The sequence below is a fragment of the Tinamus guttatus genome, unplaced genomic scaffold (assembly GCF_059628265.1).
Source record: "Tinamus guttatus ecotype Peru unplaced genomic scaffold, ASM5962826v1 Tinamus_guttatus_pri_ptg000302l, whole genome shotgun sequence".
Lineage (NCBI taxonomy): Eukaryota > Metazoa > Chordata > Aves > Tinamiformes > Tinamidae > Tinamus > Tinamus guttatus.
In genome coordinates, this window is record NW_028288836.1 from 962,545 (window position 1) to 981,350 (window position 18,806).

The 18,806-nt window shown below is 42.0% G+C and overlaps 1 protein-coding gene across 1 annotated transcript in view; it reads right to left on the bottom strand.

Annotated features, from left to right (window-relative positions):
* MYO10 (myosin X) overlaps positions 1-18,440 on the bottom strand; it is a 148,875-nt gene extending 130,435 nt beyond the window's left edge. Inside the window, exon 1 of the mRNA XM_088528149.1 lies at positions 18,312-18,440. Within this exon, the coding sequence (XP_088384275.1) occupies positions 18,312-18,332 (21 nt within the window). The 5' untranslated portion in view covers positions 18,333-18,440. The remainder of the gene's footprint in view (positions 1-18,311) is intronic.
* Positions 18,441-18,806: the final 366 nt, after the last annotated feature.

Here is an 18,806-nt window from a genome sequence, read left to right on the forward strand (position 1 = left end):
AGGTCCTCCCAGCTAAGAGCTTTTCCTTTTACGCTTTATTTGACCAGAGTTGCACCAACCACACTGAAAGGCAGGAATTCCTTATGCTGAAGGAAGCACTTCCCATCGGCCTGGCAAAAGAGCACAGTGCAACTGCACTGGAGATGCCTTCACCCTCTTCTCCAGCATCAGGCTGGAATTCAGACAGCACCATTTCCTGACCTCCAGCATGACCTACTCGGGCGCATTCTCTAACCTCCTCCCTTCCCTGCGAAATCCTGGGAAGAGTTGCTGTTTCCTCCACACAGAGACTTGCCAGCTATGACCAACAGTCACATCTTCCTCCAGCCTGGAAGGGTCCACCAGTAGAGGCTGTGAAAACCCATGCACCTCTAGATTCAAGAGAGACTAGACCAGAGAAAGTCATGGCAAGAAAGCAGAATCTTTTAGACAGAAATATTAAAACGAAGATTGTGACACACGGGTGTGACATACTTTTGCACACAAAGTACAAATATCTGAGTAGCCAGCCAAGGAAGCACCAATACTTGGTGAGTCACATTGCCAGCCAGAACACAGCCAGAAGTGGGCAATTTCTACTTTGGTCATGTTTTCTTCAAAAGGAAGTCAGGTTTTAGAAAACACACTATCTAATACCTTATTTTTCTCCCGTGGAAACAAGGCTCCAGCAGGCTTATACATCCCTAATGGAAGGGAAGCTGGAAGCTTCAAGCCTACAAACTAGGGAGCAAGTTCCCACAAGTAACCCTTTGCTGGCCCAGCAAACCATGATTTTCCCCTTAGCTGCCTCTGGAAGGCTGTCTGCTCAAAAGCATGCACCTTTTACACAGTGGTTTATTTTATTTGCTAATAAACTAAGTCAACCAATTCGTTTGCTAATGTCAACCTAGACAATTCCACAAACATCTACTTCCAGCAACACAGGGTAGTTCCCCACCTTGTGAAATCTGGCAGCACTTTATAGACTTGCCCTCACAAGGATGTTGCTTAAAATGATTTAAAAGTAGGTGACTGCGCAGTAACTGCAAGTTAAATCAGCAGGGTGCCAAAAATCAAAATGCAAGTGTAGTGTTCAAAATGTGCGATCACCGCTTCTGGCCTGCCCACACGAGTGCATTTAAAAATCTTACTCTAAAAACAAAACCCAAGGTGTATAGACTTCATGGTATCCAAATGCCAGCACAGGTTCAGATCCGGAATTTTCCATGACTGCTTGACACGGTGCTATTAAAACACATTTAATCTTACATGTTCACAATCAGATTTTTATGACACTAAAGCAAATAAGTCTAAGACCAATATAAATTTCTTCCTTTGCAAAAATATTGCTAATACCTTTCCCTACTTTTCATATGAATAAAAGTCCCCCTTCTTATTACTATGCTGTGATTCATCAGAACAGCTTTTGGCTGTTTTCCTTTTTTTTTCTCCTGTTCAGGGTTTTCTTTTTTCTTAGCACGTAATTAAATGAAGTGACTTAAACACTGTTGAAAACAGCTTTTTCATAAATGCTGAAGCACAGAAGTGCGCAAAGAGAAATACTATTTGGGCAAATCAGAGAAGAACAGAAGGATATTCAAGAAAGCTGCCTTAGTAGGAACATGTGCTTGACTGCAGCTGATGTGAATGAAACACAGATACACAAATGAGTATTTATAAAATTCAAGTCTTAGAAAAATGTTCAACCTTAGTTACCTAGAGACAAAGCTTGTCACTACTGGGTTACTCTCAAGCAAACGCACTTTTTTTAAAATGACCTTTTCAAGTATGTTATTAATTACTCAGGCTGCTTTAACCTAAATGGTCTTTCTACTCTCAAGAAAAAAAAAAATCCAGCCTATTATTCAACTCAGACCAATAGAACGTTAGGAGCATCTTGTTCATTACTATCAGCAAATTCATCCAACACTACAGTTCTGCTGCATTTGATGTCCCTGCAGTGCTTCTCAACTCTAAAACAGCAGGAATCATCAAAAGCCACTTTACTGAAAATTAACATCACAGGAGCACCAGCTCTGTATTAACTTCTTTCAATTTCTGATCAAAAAGATTTTGCTTCAAATGTACACAGCTTCCTTTCTAAAGAAGACATAAATAATTAAAAATGGAACTGTACCTTTTGCTTACTGAACTACCTTTAACTCTCTGAAGCATATAAATTACTTCATTCTGTAGAGAATAACAGTTTTCCTCACCCGCAAGGAAATGAATTTAGAGACCTTGGGGTTCCATGCAAGTTAAATGTGCAGCAGCAAATATTTAAAACCACAAGTATTATGTGGCCCATCCTTCACCAAGGAAGTCAATGAGAACTTGGCTACTTCCTTAGCATGGTAGAAGATCAGGTTCTGCACGTTAACTAGACCTACTTGCAAAATAAAGAATTTATATTCAAATCTGTGTTCCTCGGAAAATTGCAATTGCCATTCATGACAAACTCGTAATTATTGTTGTTGCTTCAGTGAAGAGCACTGTTAGATCCGTTTGCAATATTGCAATTTTCTCATGTATCAGCACAGGGGCGCACAGAGGCCCAGACACTTAGGCACTTTTCCTTTCTGGCTCCACCTAAAACTGAACTGGAAAAATATTTCAGAAGTGGAAATTCTTCTTCTAGCTGTATCTTGCACCTGGGGAACCAAGGCAAAAGTTGATTAAAATACTTGTTCAGGATCACAAGGCTTTGACAAATCCAGTAATGAAGTCCAAGTCATCCGAATCACTCTGCAGCATTCACATGACATCACCTTCTCCACCTCTTCTCTTGTTCACATCCTAGTTGTTTTTCCTACCATCTCCTTGTTGTTTCAGGTATCGACTTGCCTTTGTTTTCAAAAAGTGACTGTATTTTCATCATAACACTAACGATTCATACAGATAACACACACAGTTTCTAAATACTACACAAATTCATCTAATGTTGGCATGTGTTTATCACTGAATTGTGATCTTTCAGCAGAGTGCCTACGATTTCTTTTCAACTTTAGGTAGAAGCAAATGTGTTTGTTTATACACAGACGTGACTGTTAGAACTTCTGGGTACATTTTCAGGTATACACATGCTTTTGTGATGTTTTTTTCTTACTCTAGGAGTTAAATCTCCACCTCATAGTCATATAAAAAAAGATCCTGTTTATAAAGAGTACTTCACAATCTAGTTCTATAGCCAAAAGTCTACAGGTACACATGCTTCAATTTTCATTCCTCAAGACCACATTAAGACCCATCTCATGAACAACCACCTAATTTCCAGAGGTAAGGAGCAAATTTAACCAGCAACAATACAACAACTCATAACAAGCCAGCTCATAAGGAGCACGTTTATTTTTACCTTGCACAGTACACAAGTCTCTCCCTTAGACAAAACTCTATCCACTTATTCTTTGCCTAAAATAATTTATGAGCATGCTTAGGGAAACAATAATATGTGATTACATTCAATAGGCCTTTTCTTGGGAAAAAAAAAAAGATTTTTTTTTTTTCCAACAAGCTCATTCTTGAATATTCAAGAAAGAGCACGGACTGCTAGTGAATCATTTTAAGTGCATATGCATTCACACCCTCTCTTCTTGAGATAGATGTGAATGTGAATAACACAGACAATACTTCATGGCAAACATGGAACCTTTGAATATTACTTGACTTGTATAACTCGATTACTACTTTGACTTTACACAAGAATGAATAATGCACAGTATCATTCTCTGATTATGACTGCTCACTTTGAAAAGGAGGCAATGACCAATTCATCTTTAAACCTGTTTTTCTTATGCAACACCTCCAATTTAAGACTTTATTTTCTCCTAAGAGCAACTGTCACCACACCATCTGGTGTTTTAAAGACACAGGAGGGCATGTAATTACCTCTATCCACTACTAACACAATTCAGTTTCTTCAGAGGTAAGAACTACACAAATACTATTCCATTGCTGCTGGGCTTCCTTCCTGATAAATTAAAAGTAGTATTACTGAAACTCAACCTTTTGTGGGCCAATACGGTATCAACAATTTCACTGTTTCAAAGCCAGTCATCACTTGTCAAGCATCATAAAAAGCCAAAATTCCCTTATGGAACTTTGGAGTTGATATGAAACATTTCATTACAAATATGACCAAAGGTAACAGTTCTTCACTTCCTGCACTGGACTGGCAAGGAGATTGCTTCGTTGATAGGGTTTCATTAAAGGAAGAGGAAGAAAAAAAAAAAAAGAAAAAAAATCTCCAACTCTCCAGGGATATGTCTGTGAAGAGAGCAGCTCTACAGTCAACATACAAACCAATATAACAAAGGCATTGACATGGATTAAAAAACTGTAGTAAGTTGGAAAAGTCACTTGTTAACAAAGCTGCATTTGTGTAGAGAGCACAGAGCACTGATTGTGACCCAGACTTCCTGTGCTATTGCTTCATGCCATGACCATGGCTGCAGAGAGCACATCAATGCTCCTGATTAAGGGAGACACAAAGCAGCATGCATTAAACAGGGCTATTTCACTCCATTATCAACTTACAAACTAGTGCAGCAATGCAGAAAAAGCACTTCAGCATTTAGCTTTAAGTGCTAGAGCAGCTCTACAGAAGCTATGTTGGAATCATGGCCATTACTACCTAAATAATTTGTACCAAAATCAGCAGTAGGTACCTACTGGAGGTTAATCATTTTTATCTGTTACTGCTAAGGGACCCGAGTCCTGAAAGAGGCCGCCTTCATCAATTCTCCACAGCAAGCTCCCACCACAGCTTGGGGCAACCCAAGAGACCATACCCAGCTCGAATTCAAGCACACAATGCGCTTCAGAGCATGTTTAGTTTTAAGCACATGGAGACTTTACTCCAGTTCAAATGGAACTGTGTTTCCCAAGTTCAACATGGGACTGCCAACCTTGCCAAAGCAAAATCTCCTATTTAGAATCAAGCAACATCAGAAGCTAAGCCTCTAAGGAAAAAGTTACACATTCTGATATTATGCAAGTCAAGTCATCAAGTTTTAGAAATCCAAGGCTCACTGCTTGTTTTGGCTTCATTATCTTTGGCTGTGATCTTGTAGCTTAAATGGAGATCACTGAAACCCTCCAAGTCTCCTGCCCCTTTAAACCTACTCACACCTATACCTTCACTTAGCAAACGTCTTCCCTGCTCCTGTGCTAAGCAGCCACTATCACAACCACTTGTTTGGCAAGGACCAACGCATGCTGATAAGAGAAGCAAGACTCATGCTCAGGAACAAGTCTGTTGGCTTGAACTACCCGCAATTCAGAAGGGACCTTTGTAACCGCTCACTAAGCAGCAAGTAACACTTTACCTGAGAACTATTTTTTAAAATGTAAAGAGCCAGAACAAGTAGGACATTCCAAAACTAAACTTCTTTTAACTCAGGATATGACCAACTGCTCGGGATCTTTACAAGCATTTTTACGGTGACGGCTTTCCGATTCCTTTGGACTACAACATGCTACAAATCTACTCAGCATTAAGGGGGCAAAAGGGCTTGGCTGAATTAATCTGATCCCAATTCTGCACCAGCAAAATCAAAGAGAGATTAATTAATACTTAACTATTCACACAAGGCCCATGTTCCTTGTTTCATTGCATTGAAACGAACTAGGCACACAAAGGTAGCTGCTTGTTTAAAACAAAACTTAAAACTACGAGTGTCATTTGTGGGGGCACTACTGCATGCAGTAGAAGTAAAGAAACCAAGTGCCCAATAAAGATAATAGATACTGATCCAGAAGAAAATTCCGTGTTTTTATCAACATCTTAAATGAACTGATACAATACAGATGTGCTGCTCTGAGGGAAACAACTCATTAAAAAATGAAATATGTTCATATGATTGCTTACCTATTTCAGACAGGGGCAAAGACCAATTGGCATTTATGCAATTTTTCTTGAAGAGCACAGATTTTCTTTGTGGTGAGAAAGCATAAGACCAGCTATTTTTAAAACTGTCTTTAAAAATTGGCACAGCATGCTGTATCTTAGTCTATCCCACATGGCAAAGATGAAAATCAGGAACAACCTCTTCTCTCATTCATCTGAGAGCCTAAATGAGTAACTTTTATTTATAGCCACCAACAGTTACCATTTCCATTACATATTTTGTTCTCCTCAATGAGCCACCTAGCCAGAATGGAATTTAAGCCTTCAGCTATTTGGATTTTTTTCTTAATTTTGTTTGGGATGGTTTTTGAGCTGGCAGCACACTTCCCAGGATATTGATGAATAATCAAATAAAGAGACAATGGCTTTTGTTTCAGTAAATTCCAGATACAGAAAGCCAGAAGTAAAAGGAAACAAAGAAACAAATCAATTACGGGGAAGTGTTTATTTTTTAAATAATACTGAAATAATTCATTGTTGTATGTTCTCTCCAAGTAAATCAAAGACATTCTTCTGTCTCTGTCCAATTTACTTTAATATAAGAAACAGAACAAAAGTCACTTGCAAAATTCAAGTGTGCAGTATTGGTATTGCAAGGGACAAGAAATATTGTATTTAATTCTATAGCTGCAGTGAGTATGATGTAACATTTTCCCCCACTTTTCTCCTCTTTGTTGGAATAAACAGAAGCAGAATAGGACAGAACAGAACAGAAAGGAAGCAAAAGGACAGCGCATTGTAACTGGATTACAATAAAATCTCAAACTAAATCTCAACTGCACACTCATCTGCAAAAAGAAGCGACAACATATGCAGTTGTAGCTTCGAGCTTACTAAAACAGCTTTTTCTTTTTGCAGTAGGTAAAAGGAGCATTCTGTCTTCTGATTAATTCTCAGACCTCTTCCACAGGCGAGCATCTAAATAATGGATTTCCTAATGATCTCAAGCACGGGCTACCTCATGCAGTCTCAGGTAAAGCACTCGCCATCTCCCAGAGTGCTCCTTACTTCTCCCTCTTCTAACAATTATACAGACCTCGTAAAAATCCAGCTGCTTCCCGAAGGGCAAACATAGGACCCCCACCACTCTCCTCAATAGGAAGAACAACTCATCAGTGGTTGCTAGTTATTCTAGTATAATGTCTAGAACAAAATTAAGGGAGATGATCACACAGCGACAACATTAAAGAATTTCAGTGTCAATAAACAATCGCAGTTGCCCTCAGGATAGCAACAAGAGAGCATTTCCCACACTGGACAAGAATTGCAAAGAAAGTAGGTTTGGGTTTAACTTGTTCGTGTTAATCGGTTAGCTCTCAGATATGTTTCTGTTGTCCTATCAGTAGCAGGCACTTACCTGTTCTATAGGGAGGGCTGAGCACAGACTCATGGCAAAAGCGTTACAAAACGCTAACTGCCAGGGTGGACAAGTTATTAAAATTGATTGGTGAAGCACTGCAGGAGCACTTTCCATTTACCACAGATAGCAGAGTTGGCCTCTTTGGCAGAGCTAGTAGTTCTGCAAAGCATCAGCTCAGAGTCAGAGACAAGCTGCTCTTAACTCTTTCCCCCAGGAAGGCCTCGGGCTATTCCCTCAGTGATCAAATGCCTTGCTCAGTTGCTGTAATTGCCCCGAAGTTCACAGCCCTGAGCCCCTCTTGCCCCTTCATTTCAGTCACCAATTAATGCACATCTACTCTTTTCCCCTCCTATGCGAACTGCCCCCATCAACATGGGCTCGTGAACAAGCGCGGCGTATGCCAAGTGCCCGAAGTTCTGCTGCCTTCCAGCAGAAGGACAAAAGTCACTGGAAAACCGGCAGAGATTTTGTGGTCTCCGACTGCATAAAGTGGTTAGCACTTTTCAAATCAAAAATCTGCCAGTGATAGGAATGTTCAGTAGGTAGCACAGGAGCTCCAGAATTCCAAGAACTTGGATTTAACAGAGTCCAGAAGCACCCAAGAAACAGTAGATACTGAGTTACTATCTGAAGATAAAAAGAAAGCTTAGCAGAAAGAACATAACACAAGTATTTCAGGCCACTACAGTAAGCAATTTGCCTATTCCTTGGTTCCTGTACAAGAACCCAGAGAGTGAAAGCCAGTTTACTGCTGTGCCAGGGCTGCAGTCATTTAGGTACTGAATCACCAAAGCAGAAAGGTGGCAGAAACAAACGAAAACAAAAAACACCAAAACACAACACAGAAGTTTGCAGTAGAGACTCCCAACTAACAGAACCAGAAAATCACCATTTTTGCAGCAAATACTAAGCAACTTCACAGTGTAACACCATCTGCTATCTGCTTTAACTTTTCCAATTTGACATACAAGGTATTAGCAACATAGCTGCAAGGGGAAAGAGTGCCGCCAGGCAAATTATGCTTTTTAGCACAAATTTGCTGTGTTGAATAGTTTGTTTATTCCTCAAAATGGATTATTAAGTATCACATGGCCAAATAAGATTCTCAGAGTTTAAACAACAAAGAGCTCACTTCATCAGATATTCTTCGCGGTATACACTTTGAAAAGAAACAGGAAATGCCATCCTTCAAAGCCCTGCTATAAAAGCCACACTGAGTTTCTTCTATGGAACATACAAGGCTAAATCGCTACATGGAGCAAACAAACCTATTCATTGTACTTATCAACAGAAAGCTGTAATAAGGAGATAAACTAAAATTACAAAACCACAGCCTATATTTAATAAGAGGAAGAGACCCAAAAAGAAAACCAACAAAGTCTGACCTATAGAGTCTTTGCTTACTTCTTGTCCTGACATGAACTTCAGTCTCGCCAACTTGTCTTCCTCAAGAAACAAATAAAAATATATCCTAGGCAAGATACACACTTCTTTAACCCACTAAAATGGCGGGGGAGAGGGGGGAACCCACACACACCTACATTGCCCACTGTTTTCATTAACTAGAAAAAAATGATGAAAAAGCAGAGAGTTTTGATTTTTCCTCAGAATAAACAACTTAAATACATTTGGTACAAGACTGAGATAGCTTTTCTTAACTTCACCAGATTTAATATTGCAATGATGGACTGAACAATAGAAACTAAAATAAGACCAAATAACTCCTTTCTGTAACAAGGCAAACATTAGTAAATTTTCAACACAAGGAAAATCTTCCCATATCTCCTCTGTAACCAAAACCAGCCAATTTCACTGAATGCAAAGAGAAGGCACAAGAACCTTTCCAAAGTAGTTCTGGACAGTCTTAGACAAACATGTGCCATTCTACTAGTGCAACTATGTCAGTTTTTTTTTAAAAAAAAGTCATAGGAAGTTTAACAATTATTCCAGCATAGAGGCAGAAATATCATGAATAAAATCCTTTGGTAAGCTTGCTGAGGATGGGAACGTAGCGATGCCCCCAGGGAAACAACGAACAACCCAACATTTTCCTCTGTTAAGGTACGTGGCATCTCCTGTAAGGGCATCCTCCAAAGCAAAACAAAGAGACTCTTGTATCAACATACTCATATCACTGGGCTATAATAAAGGTTTAGGAAAAGGATCCAAGAATATATAAGAGACAATGTTAACACATCAAAGTGCACTTAGCCTTTTTTTTCCCAACTCGGCAGTTAACCAGTCACATGCCATTAGTCAGGATCACCCAGGTGAAGATGCAGCTTAGTTCCTGGGGTCTGCAGCTAAGCTTTCCTCTCTTCCTGCCCCAAAGGAAAGCAAAACTCAGCACTTTCACTGAAAGATTTACTCTTCAATATTCACATTTGACATTCAAAATTTGATATTCAACATTTGCTCCGAGCAAAAAACAAAAACACCACACATAGCAAGGGTTGATTATAAGATGAGGAGGACATATCTTTCAAAGAACGTCTGATATCATATACCAGACAAATGATCTACTAAGCAACTTATGTATGCATTATATGTTCAAAAAACACACATTAACATACAAATGTAGGACTCTATTGATGCTCCACTGAATGGTAAAGACTGATAGAGTCTATCTTCCTGGGTGCTTTCCCTCAATTGTCAGCATGTCATTAATCCTAAAAAGAAGGAAAATGGTGCTGTATTGACTCCCACATTTAGTCTCTGATCCAATGAGCTGAAATATATACACTGGAGGCAGGGCCAAATTCAGCAGTAGACTGGAATTTTCATTTCAGAAAAATCATAGAAATGACCACCCTCTTTCAGTTCTCAACTCTTTCTTCCACACAAAAGAATCTGCAAGGTGTTTTCTTCAGGCTAGAATTTTTTTTTCTTTTAAGCACCCCCAAATTGCTAAGTATAGTTCCTTCTTTGTAGGAAAAAAATAACTAGGAACAGAACCGTTCATTAAGAAAAATGGCAAGTTCTTATAAAAAAAAGTACTTAGGTGTTAACCCACCTATACAAAACAAAATGCTAACTTCAACTAGTAAAAGCAAATACATGCTAATAACTGCCATGTCTCAAACCTGAAACAAAATAACCAATCTGTTACTATTAAGTCATTCCGCACATTATCAAGTTTCTCCAGCATCACACATGAATATCACTGTAACAAACCCTTAATTTTCTGGGAAGAAAAAAAAAAACCACTCTTACAGGTTAGATTGAAAAACTGTCACTTAGAAGCAAAGGAAAATGGCATCTAATCAGAGAATAAGTAGTTACACACATCAGTAAAGCAAACATCCTCACGGAGTGACATCTTTACAGATGAAATAATTCATCAGCCCTGTCCCGTCAGTCATCAGTTTGCAGTGGGAAAATGTCAGAGCAATCACGATTTCTGTGAAATCATTATGCCCTACAGAATAGCCAGGAAATGTGTAATTTATTCAATTCTACACTCCCTAACCAACTTAAGACATCAAAAATAAGCATAGGCTATATTTTAACCTACGTTAAATTACAATCTTTACTACTGACTTTGTAGAAATAAGCCTAGGATTGAATAGTGCGTTCTCCTTCAACATAGTACTCCCTTTAACTGGTATATTTAGAAATACTGGCAAACCCAGCGTTGCTCTTCACTCATTTCTTCTAGCCCTTCCCAATAATGCTTTTCCTACATACTTTCCAAAAACAATGCTCGAATTTGCTATGCAACAAAGCAGTCATTTCTTCAGCATGGATATAATTTACTTCACAAGAAAGACCTAGAAGAGAGTTAATATCAGATCTCAATTCAAATTCAAACAATAAAAGTTGCATTCTTAAAAAAACATGGGGCGGATTTATAGCCAAAATGATAAACCAATTAACCCATCTTAATAAGTGGGCTGTCCAAAACAAATTTTTATTAGAGTAAATATTATCCATGAAGAACACTCATATTTGTACTTGAGACATACACAGGACATCTTAGAAAATCATACATAAGTAAAATATGCAATTCAGGCAAAATTTGAAGACAGAAAAAAAGAAAAAAAAAAAAGTGCAATATCACTCATTTGCCCAGAACTGCTACCTCAGCATCTAGCCATCCTTCTTTAGGCTTCACTAGTGGTTTAAGCTGTCATGTAGCTGTCACATCATGATAAATAAGGGAAAGAAGATAGAGAAATGAGAGGACACAACATAGCCCTCTCATACATGCAAGGAGCTATAATCAGTCCAGCAAGTTTTGAGCGAACATCCCCAAATCTGTAGAGTGGTCAGAAATAGTGACTTAAGGATGGTAGTTCTTCCCTCTTCCAGCAGAAATCTTAATTCATACAACTTTTTACCTCCTTAACTTTTGCCAGGGCTCCACTCAAAACTATGTTTCTAGCTCAGACCACAATTGGAGACCGTGATTCACAAGGAGAAATACAAGCCCTGAAAAGGTCTGAGATCAGACTATGCAGGTGAAACATCTCACAGACTCTTAGAGAAGCACCAAGGAGGCCACCCCACACGCACCGTGCTGTGTGTGCAAAGGATGGAGCTACTGCTTGCCAGGGCAGCCTCTTGCAGGAGATCACCGCCACTTCTTCCAGACTCATAACCATCTGCCCGAGAGACAAATACAACTGTATGTTGCTAGATTTTACGTTGTATCAATATTTACTTCCCATGTGAAAAGAAAAGCCAGGTTCACTATTCACTTACTGGGGCCTGTATTTTTTGTATGTAAAAGCAGCGACTGTATCCATGTATCAACAATCTAGAAGCTTTCCTTGAACTACCTTCTAAAGCCAAAAGAAAAATTTAAAAAATAGGCAAGAGATTCATGAGAAGCTAATATGGTCTTACTAAGACAAAGCTTAAAACTCATCTAAACTCACCACCATGGAAGCACTATGTGACACAACTGAACCAACTGACATAATTATTGTTGAGGGGCCCCAAACTTTCTCTCCCACCATTTACAATATACTGGGGCAGCATATACACTGAAAGGCTGCAAGATTTCTCAGGTTCCTCATGAGTCCAGGTTATCGGATAAGAGTATTAAGCCACATGCAGTGAATTCTACCAGCAACATAGTGCAAGCATTATTTCTTCAAACTTGCACTGAAACATACACTTTCCCAGGAAACCAAAGAGGTATGTTACTTCAAGCTGATAAAATAATCATAAATTATTTCACTGGTCAATAAACTGTCCAAGTGACTAGAAAAGAGAAGTATCTCTTTCTTTCTGCCCTCTTCTCCCCCCTTTCCTTTATTAAAATTAGTTTTATGTGCAGATTTCACAGCACCTTCTACCTCCACAGAAGGACAAAAAAAAATTTGGAGCACTTCAGACAAAAGCACAGGCCGTTTGGTTTAAAAAGTAACTTGGACCGGCTATGCTTTCCGATGCGAATCCTTTTACTGGGCAGCCGACTGTGGAACAGCTTCAAAAAACAAAAGTGTTATAAAGAGGTTTGCAGTGCCACCTCAATACCTTCTGTTCACAAGGGGCAGAGCAACCCAACTGTGCCGCGCCAGCGATCCTCAAGCACTCACCCAAGGAACCTGCTGAGATAGGTGCACTTGGACATCTCGCTTTATGGTGGGAAGAGGTCTCTGTCCTGGCTTTGGCCTCATGTCACCTCCCACGGCCACCTGTGGACTGCAGGACACCAAGAAGCCTGGCACATGGTAGAGAGCCATATGCCCAAGAGCGGCTCTTGCAAACTCTCTGCCTGCCTGCTTCAATGCAGCAAAACAGATGGGTTGAAATCAAATCCACCTCCAAGGTGTCTGTGTCCATGCAGATGTGGCCTCTCTCCCCTGAAAAAGCACCTCTAGTCGCCTCTCACTGAGTGAAAATACATATAAATAAGAAAACCTAATTAAGCAATATAGCTTACACACAGACTGCCCACACTTGTGTGGACGCACATCTGTTCAATTAGGGAAAACACTGGGAAAAAAAAGTGCAACTGTTTCAATAGTTAACCGTACCTCTACTGAGACTGTTTCACAAGGAGTTAAGGGAAAAAAATGACTCAGAAGAAACTATGATTTTTATATTGGTGGGCTTCTCATAGCTCTCCTATAGCTGGAGTCAGACTGAACATACCTAAAAAACCACAAGCAGATTCTGCACAATGTACAGCTTCTACTGCTAATTTCTATAGTTGTGTTTTATAGCTTTAAGAGAATTCTTGTACCATTTTATAATATTCATGGTGCCAGCAGGGCTGCTAGGCTCCAGCCCAGTTATAACTATGCTTCAGTTGTACAAATGCATCTTATGAAAGGCACATGTGAAATATATGTAGTAGGCAGTGGAGATTACGTGCTACCAAGGAGCTGAGCATGATTTCCTGTCTTACAGAAACAAGCCTACAACAATTTTTCTCCTTTTTCTAACTCAGTAAGTCTGGAGTCCCCAGAAACCTTTTCTTCTCAAAACCTGTTTTTTTCTAATTAATGTAAAAATAACTTTTGACAGAGCAACCAATGGTTTTAAAGAGATTTCAGCAAGAAGTAAGCACACCTCACAAACTGCTAAAAAGGCAGCCAATGTCAACAGCTGAGAGAGGCACAAACCCTCACTGGCAGAGGTTTGTATTTAGAGGTCCTCAAAAAACATAACATTGAAGCCATCACTTAAGGGATGATGGGTTTGCCCCACAAGTCTAAAATGCAGCTTTGCTGGTGTAATCTAATCCAACATTACAAACTGGAATATTAGATCAGTACTTATATACCTGTAAAACACTTGCAGTGAATACACAGAGGCATCTGGGGCTGCTTTAAACTCCCAAGCTTTCCTACACAGCACTGCCACAACTCATTCACATCAATTCTGAAGTTTATCAGCATCACCAGTGCTCACTTCAGGGCCAAACGCTTCCCAGCATCAAGGCTGCATAGATGCAGGGCATGGCGATGCTCTCAAAGGTCTCTTTGAATGATGCTGCATCCGGAGGCAGTGACCTTCCCAATGCTGTAGCACAGGAGAGCTTTGCTTCCTGCAAACTGCTTATCTGGAAGCCTCGGCAGATACCACCTCTGACGGATGCCCAGAGTGAGGCTCAAAACTCCAAATGCGTTTTTGCCCCAGCATCCTTCCCACAAAGGAGGTTCAGGCAGTTGCTCCTTCAGGACACGTGCCGAGAACCTCGTGCCAAAGGAGCTGCTCTTCAGACACTTAAGCAAATACACTCAGCTGCGGAAAGCGCCTTCTGAATTCAAGCAGTATGGCTAGACACAGCAGCAGCTGGACACACAGTACATGTCTTGCCCTCCAGTTCGCAGTAAATCCCTACGCCACATGAGAAAAACCTCAGTAGAAGCTCCATATGATGCCCTTGTAGCAGCCATGCTTCGTACTATCTACCCACCCAGACAGAAAGCTGACAGACCAGCCTGCTACGCCGGGCCACTTATCACTGACCAGAGTCACATACTGTATGTACAGGGCAAAGCGATTCCACACATGAGGAAAAGAGGGCAAACTGAACTTCTCCATCCTCTTCCTCTGCTACCCTGGCAAACACCACTCAGGATCTGGAAAAGCCAAAACCGCAGCTTAGGTTTCCCTCCTGCCTTATTTGTACAAAACTTCATCACATTCCCTCTCATCTTGTGACAGCACATCACCCCCTCTCAAAGGCAGAAATTCTCACTGACCCTCACTTCCATAGGGGAATGCTTCCTTATGGGCACCGGACTTATTGGTAAAACATATGGGAACTATTTTTTTAATCTGCTTTGAGAACACACGTCCAAATAGCTCAATTGAGCAAATCCACATTTTTAATATTTTAATACTTATTGCAGATTTCTGGGATTTCTAATTTTTTTTACATATGAAAATAAGACATTGTAAGTATACTATAAAGGTTAAGATTCTAACACCTACTTTCTTTCAAACACCAGAAGTTAGTACTGATTAATATACAGCCTGAAATAGTTTCAGAGAGCCAACCTCATGGCGCAAAAATGTCAGAAAACAATTCTCCCCTGTATTGAAAATATAGCTTTAAAATTACTTTAACATCGCTTAGCATTAAAAGCGTTTTGGGAGATAAATTCCAGAATTGCCTCTTCCAGCTTAATTTTATATTCAGAACATATATTTTTTTAAATGGCTGAGCTGGGAAAGTAGCATGCGAATGAAGTCCGAATGAAGTCAAGGTTCCTCCAAAGACAGATACAGCCATTTGTTGTATGCAACAAGAAATAAGAGAAACAGACAAGAAAAGGTCATGCGAGTAGTAAAGGAAAATGATGGCAAACCAGAAACTGGACATCGAGATTCAGAAGTTAAAAAAAAAAAAAAAAAAAGTCTTGGAAAACCATAGTGTCAGCTGGTTGCCATGAGCTCAGGGTTATCCCAGCTTTTATTGAAGCAGCAAGTACCGACAAGAAGGTCTTCCCTGTACCACACACATACATGTCTGCGCCAACAAATACCTAACTCAACTGTGTAATTTTGTTCTAATGAATAAACTAATATACTCGGAGCAGGTTACAGTGTCAAAATATGGGACACAAAAAGAAAAATGTGCAATTTTTTTTCTCCTGCAATGCCTTTTAGCTGTACGATACTGCTCTAAAACATCCAGAATTAGAGATGTTCCTTGATAGCACCTGGGACCTTCCCCTACAAGATGCCATGCTAATGCCCCTTAAGCTGCTATCCACCCTGCTCTCTTATCAGCTTTTCTCCCAAAACATAATTACATCAGTGGACTTAGGTCACCGATTAGGCTTGTTACCTGCTCCTTTCATCCAGTTTCCTTCTCTCCTTTGCTGAGGCACACCAGAGCTTATTTTAACGAGAACAATAATTCTCTCAGATAAGTCGGTAAATATTTTCATAAAGAGCAGCTGCAGGATGTCTGCCTCGCACAAATTAAATTAGCCGGTTAGTGGCTCAGTCCAATGCCCAGAACAGAAGTTGTTCTGTGGTAGCTGGGTCGGGCCCTGCACGTTTCTGCTATTGTGTGTTATGCTCTATATGGGATTTACATATGCTCCAGTGTTAGCACAGAAAAATGTTTACACTCATGGGTGGGACTCTGGATGCGGATTAAAGTCGAGGTGCTATATTTACTGATCTTTTAAAGTAATAGCAACATGTTGAAAGGGAGTAAGAGTTCTTAAGAAAGATCAAAGTTTGCATGCAGCAACCACGAATTAACATAAATATATGTTGAAATACTAACACAGACTGGCAAAATTTACTTGCTCTTTGCCCAGGGCATGTAATTTTGGCTAAAAGGCGAGGCAAAACCATTAATTCTGCTCTTCATTATTATGTAGGGCATGGAAGTACACTTTGTGTCAGAGCTGATGACTCTTCAGATGAATTTTGCAAGGCCAGACTAACACTACCATGTTGCTCATGGCTTGCAAGCTTTGGAAAGATGAGGCTAACATCCTCTCCAGGAAAGAAAAAAATATATATATTGCTTCACCCGCATTTCTTGAAAGTTAATCCTGCCGTCAGGATCCTTGCTGCTCCTGACAGAACCTGTGCTGTGTGACAAATGAAAAGCTAACAAGCAGTAAGCTATATGACCTCCTTTTGTTTGACCAATTCCTATTCCAGTAAACAGATCAGCTGTTTTTCTTGTGGGAGCATCAGCAGCACGGAGAGCACAAGGGAAGAAGGTATTTCATAAGAGCAAGGGTTTTATAGCCAAATCACAGCCCAGAACCATATATTGGGACTATAAATGTTCAGAATATATTGTTGCACAAATTGGCACATGGGTAACATTACTGTTATGCACTAGGAAATAAACTAAAGTTAGCTAAAGCTAACACAGACAAGCCAGAAAGAACACAGGTTTCTATCTTTAGTGCTTACTGAGCAGGTAACAAAGCATCTTTGATTGGATTTCCTCTCCTGACATAAAGAAGTTGTCAAGATCCACAAGATAGCTGTAGAGCTCAAGCTACTTTCAGGACTGGAGCTTTGCTGCTTTGTATTTTGCACCACAAGTTTTTGTCTCTACTTAATGGCACGTGCTTCATAAATGCATTTTTAAAGAGACCGCATCACAACAGCACTGTTCCCAAAGCTTCCCTCACTTGATGCCTCAAGTGCCCACTCAAGGGAGGAAAAAAATGTGTAACCTCCTATTTTACGTAGAAAGAGAATGATTTCTCCAATATCAAATAACAAACGGAGAGCAAAGCGAGGAACTAGAGCTGGATCTGCCCTACCTTATGCCATTTTGAACAAAAGGTGATATTCTTCCTATTTCGCTTTGGGGCTAAAACCTTCTGGCAATCCAAACAAATTCCCACTCCCTTGTAGTTGCTCCTTCAGCAACACCCTCATCACTACTTTACTGTCAAAGCTTCTCATCCAGCATGTGCTGAAACATGCCGGGTAACGTAACCGGTGTAATTTCAAATAAACCCACGCCCCCAGAATAAGTTCCATTTTTCTCTAAGCCTGAGCCTACAAAACAAAACAAACAAACAGAAAAAGCTGCAATTTCGGGGAGAGAGGCGAGGGCGATGCAGCGGCTGGCGGGTCCCTCCCGGACAAGACGTGGGACCCGAGCCCGGAGCCCGCGGGCCCCGCGCTTGGAGACCCGTTTCCCACGCGGGCCACCGGGCTGCAGCTGTCCGGCGCTTCGGGGACGGGGAAATTAAATAAAGAAATGCAGGCGCGGAAACCTCCCGGCAAACGTTACACACTCGCTGCAGCAACCCTACATTAACGCGGAGCGCCGCCCCTCGCGAAACCCGCCTGCAGCTCCGGGCAGGACTCCCCAAGTTTCGCCCCCGGCCCCTCACCCAAAAGCGGCAGCACGCGGGGGCCCCACCTGGCCCGGCTGCCCCCTCCCCGCGCACGGGGCACTTTGTCCTCACTGCAGGGGAGGGGGGACAGGGCACTTCGTGCTGTGCTCGCGGAGGGGACAGGGGCTGGATGTTGCTCCCGCACCCGCCGGAGTGCCGGCCTGGAAAACAAAGTGCCCGCGGCGGCTCCCCCGCGCGCGTCCCACAAAGCGAGCCGAGGCGGAGGAGGAGGAGGAGGGAGGAAGAGCCGCCACCCGACCCCAGCGCTCACCTCGGCCCAGAAGTTGTCCATGGCGCTGGCGGCTCTGCTGGGCGGCCCGCGGGGCTGAGCGCCGGGCCCCAGGCTCGCACCATGTGCCCCGGGCCGGGCCGGGCCGTGCCGGGGGAGCGGAGCCGCCTCAGCCGCCGCGCCGCCCCATCGCAGCCCGTGCGCCCCCTCGGAGCCGCTACGCGCCCGGCCGAGCCCCGCAGCACATAGCGACCGCCGCTGGAAGCCGCGGGGGACAGAGGGGAAAGGAGGAAAAAAAGAAGGGAGGAGGAGGAGGGGGGAGGAAGGAGGCTCCCGCCGCACGATCCTGCCCGCGCCGGGGCCGCCCCGTCGCGGCGGGGCAGAGGCGGAGCCGCCCCCCGCCCCGCCCCGCCCCGCCCCGGCAGCACCGCCCCGACCCCCGGCCGGGCCGGGACCGGGACCGGGACCGGGACCGGAGCGTGGCGGGACGGGACGGACGGGACCCGGGACCCGGCCCCGCGCCGCCCCCAGCGCGCC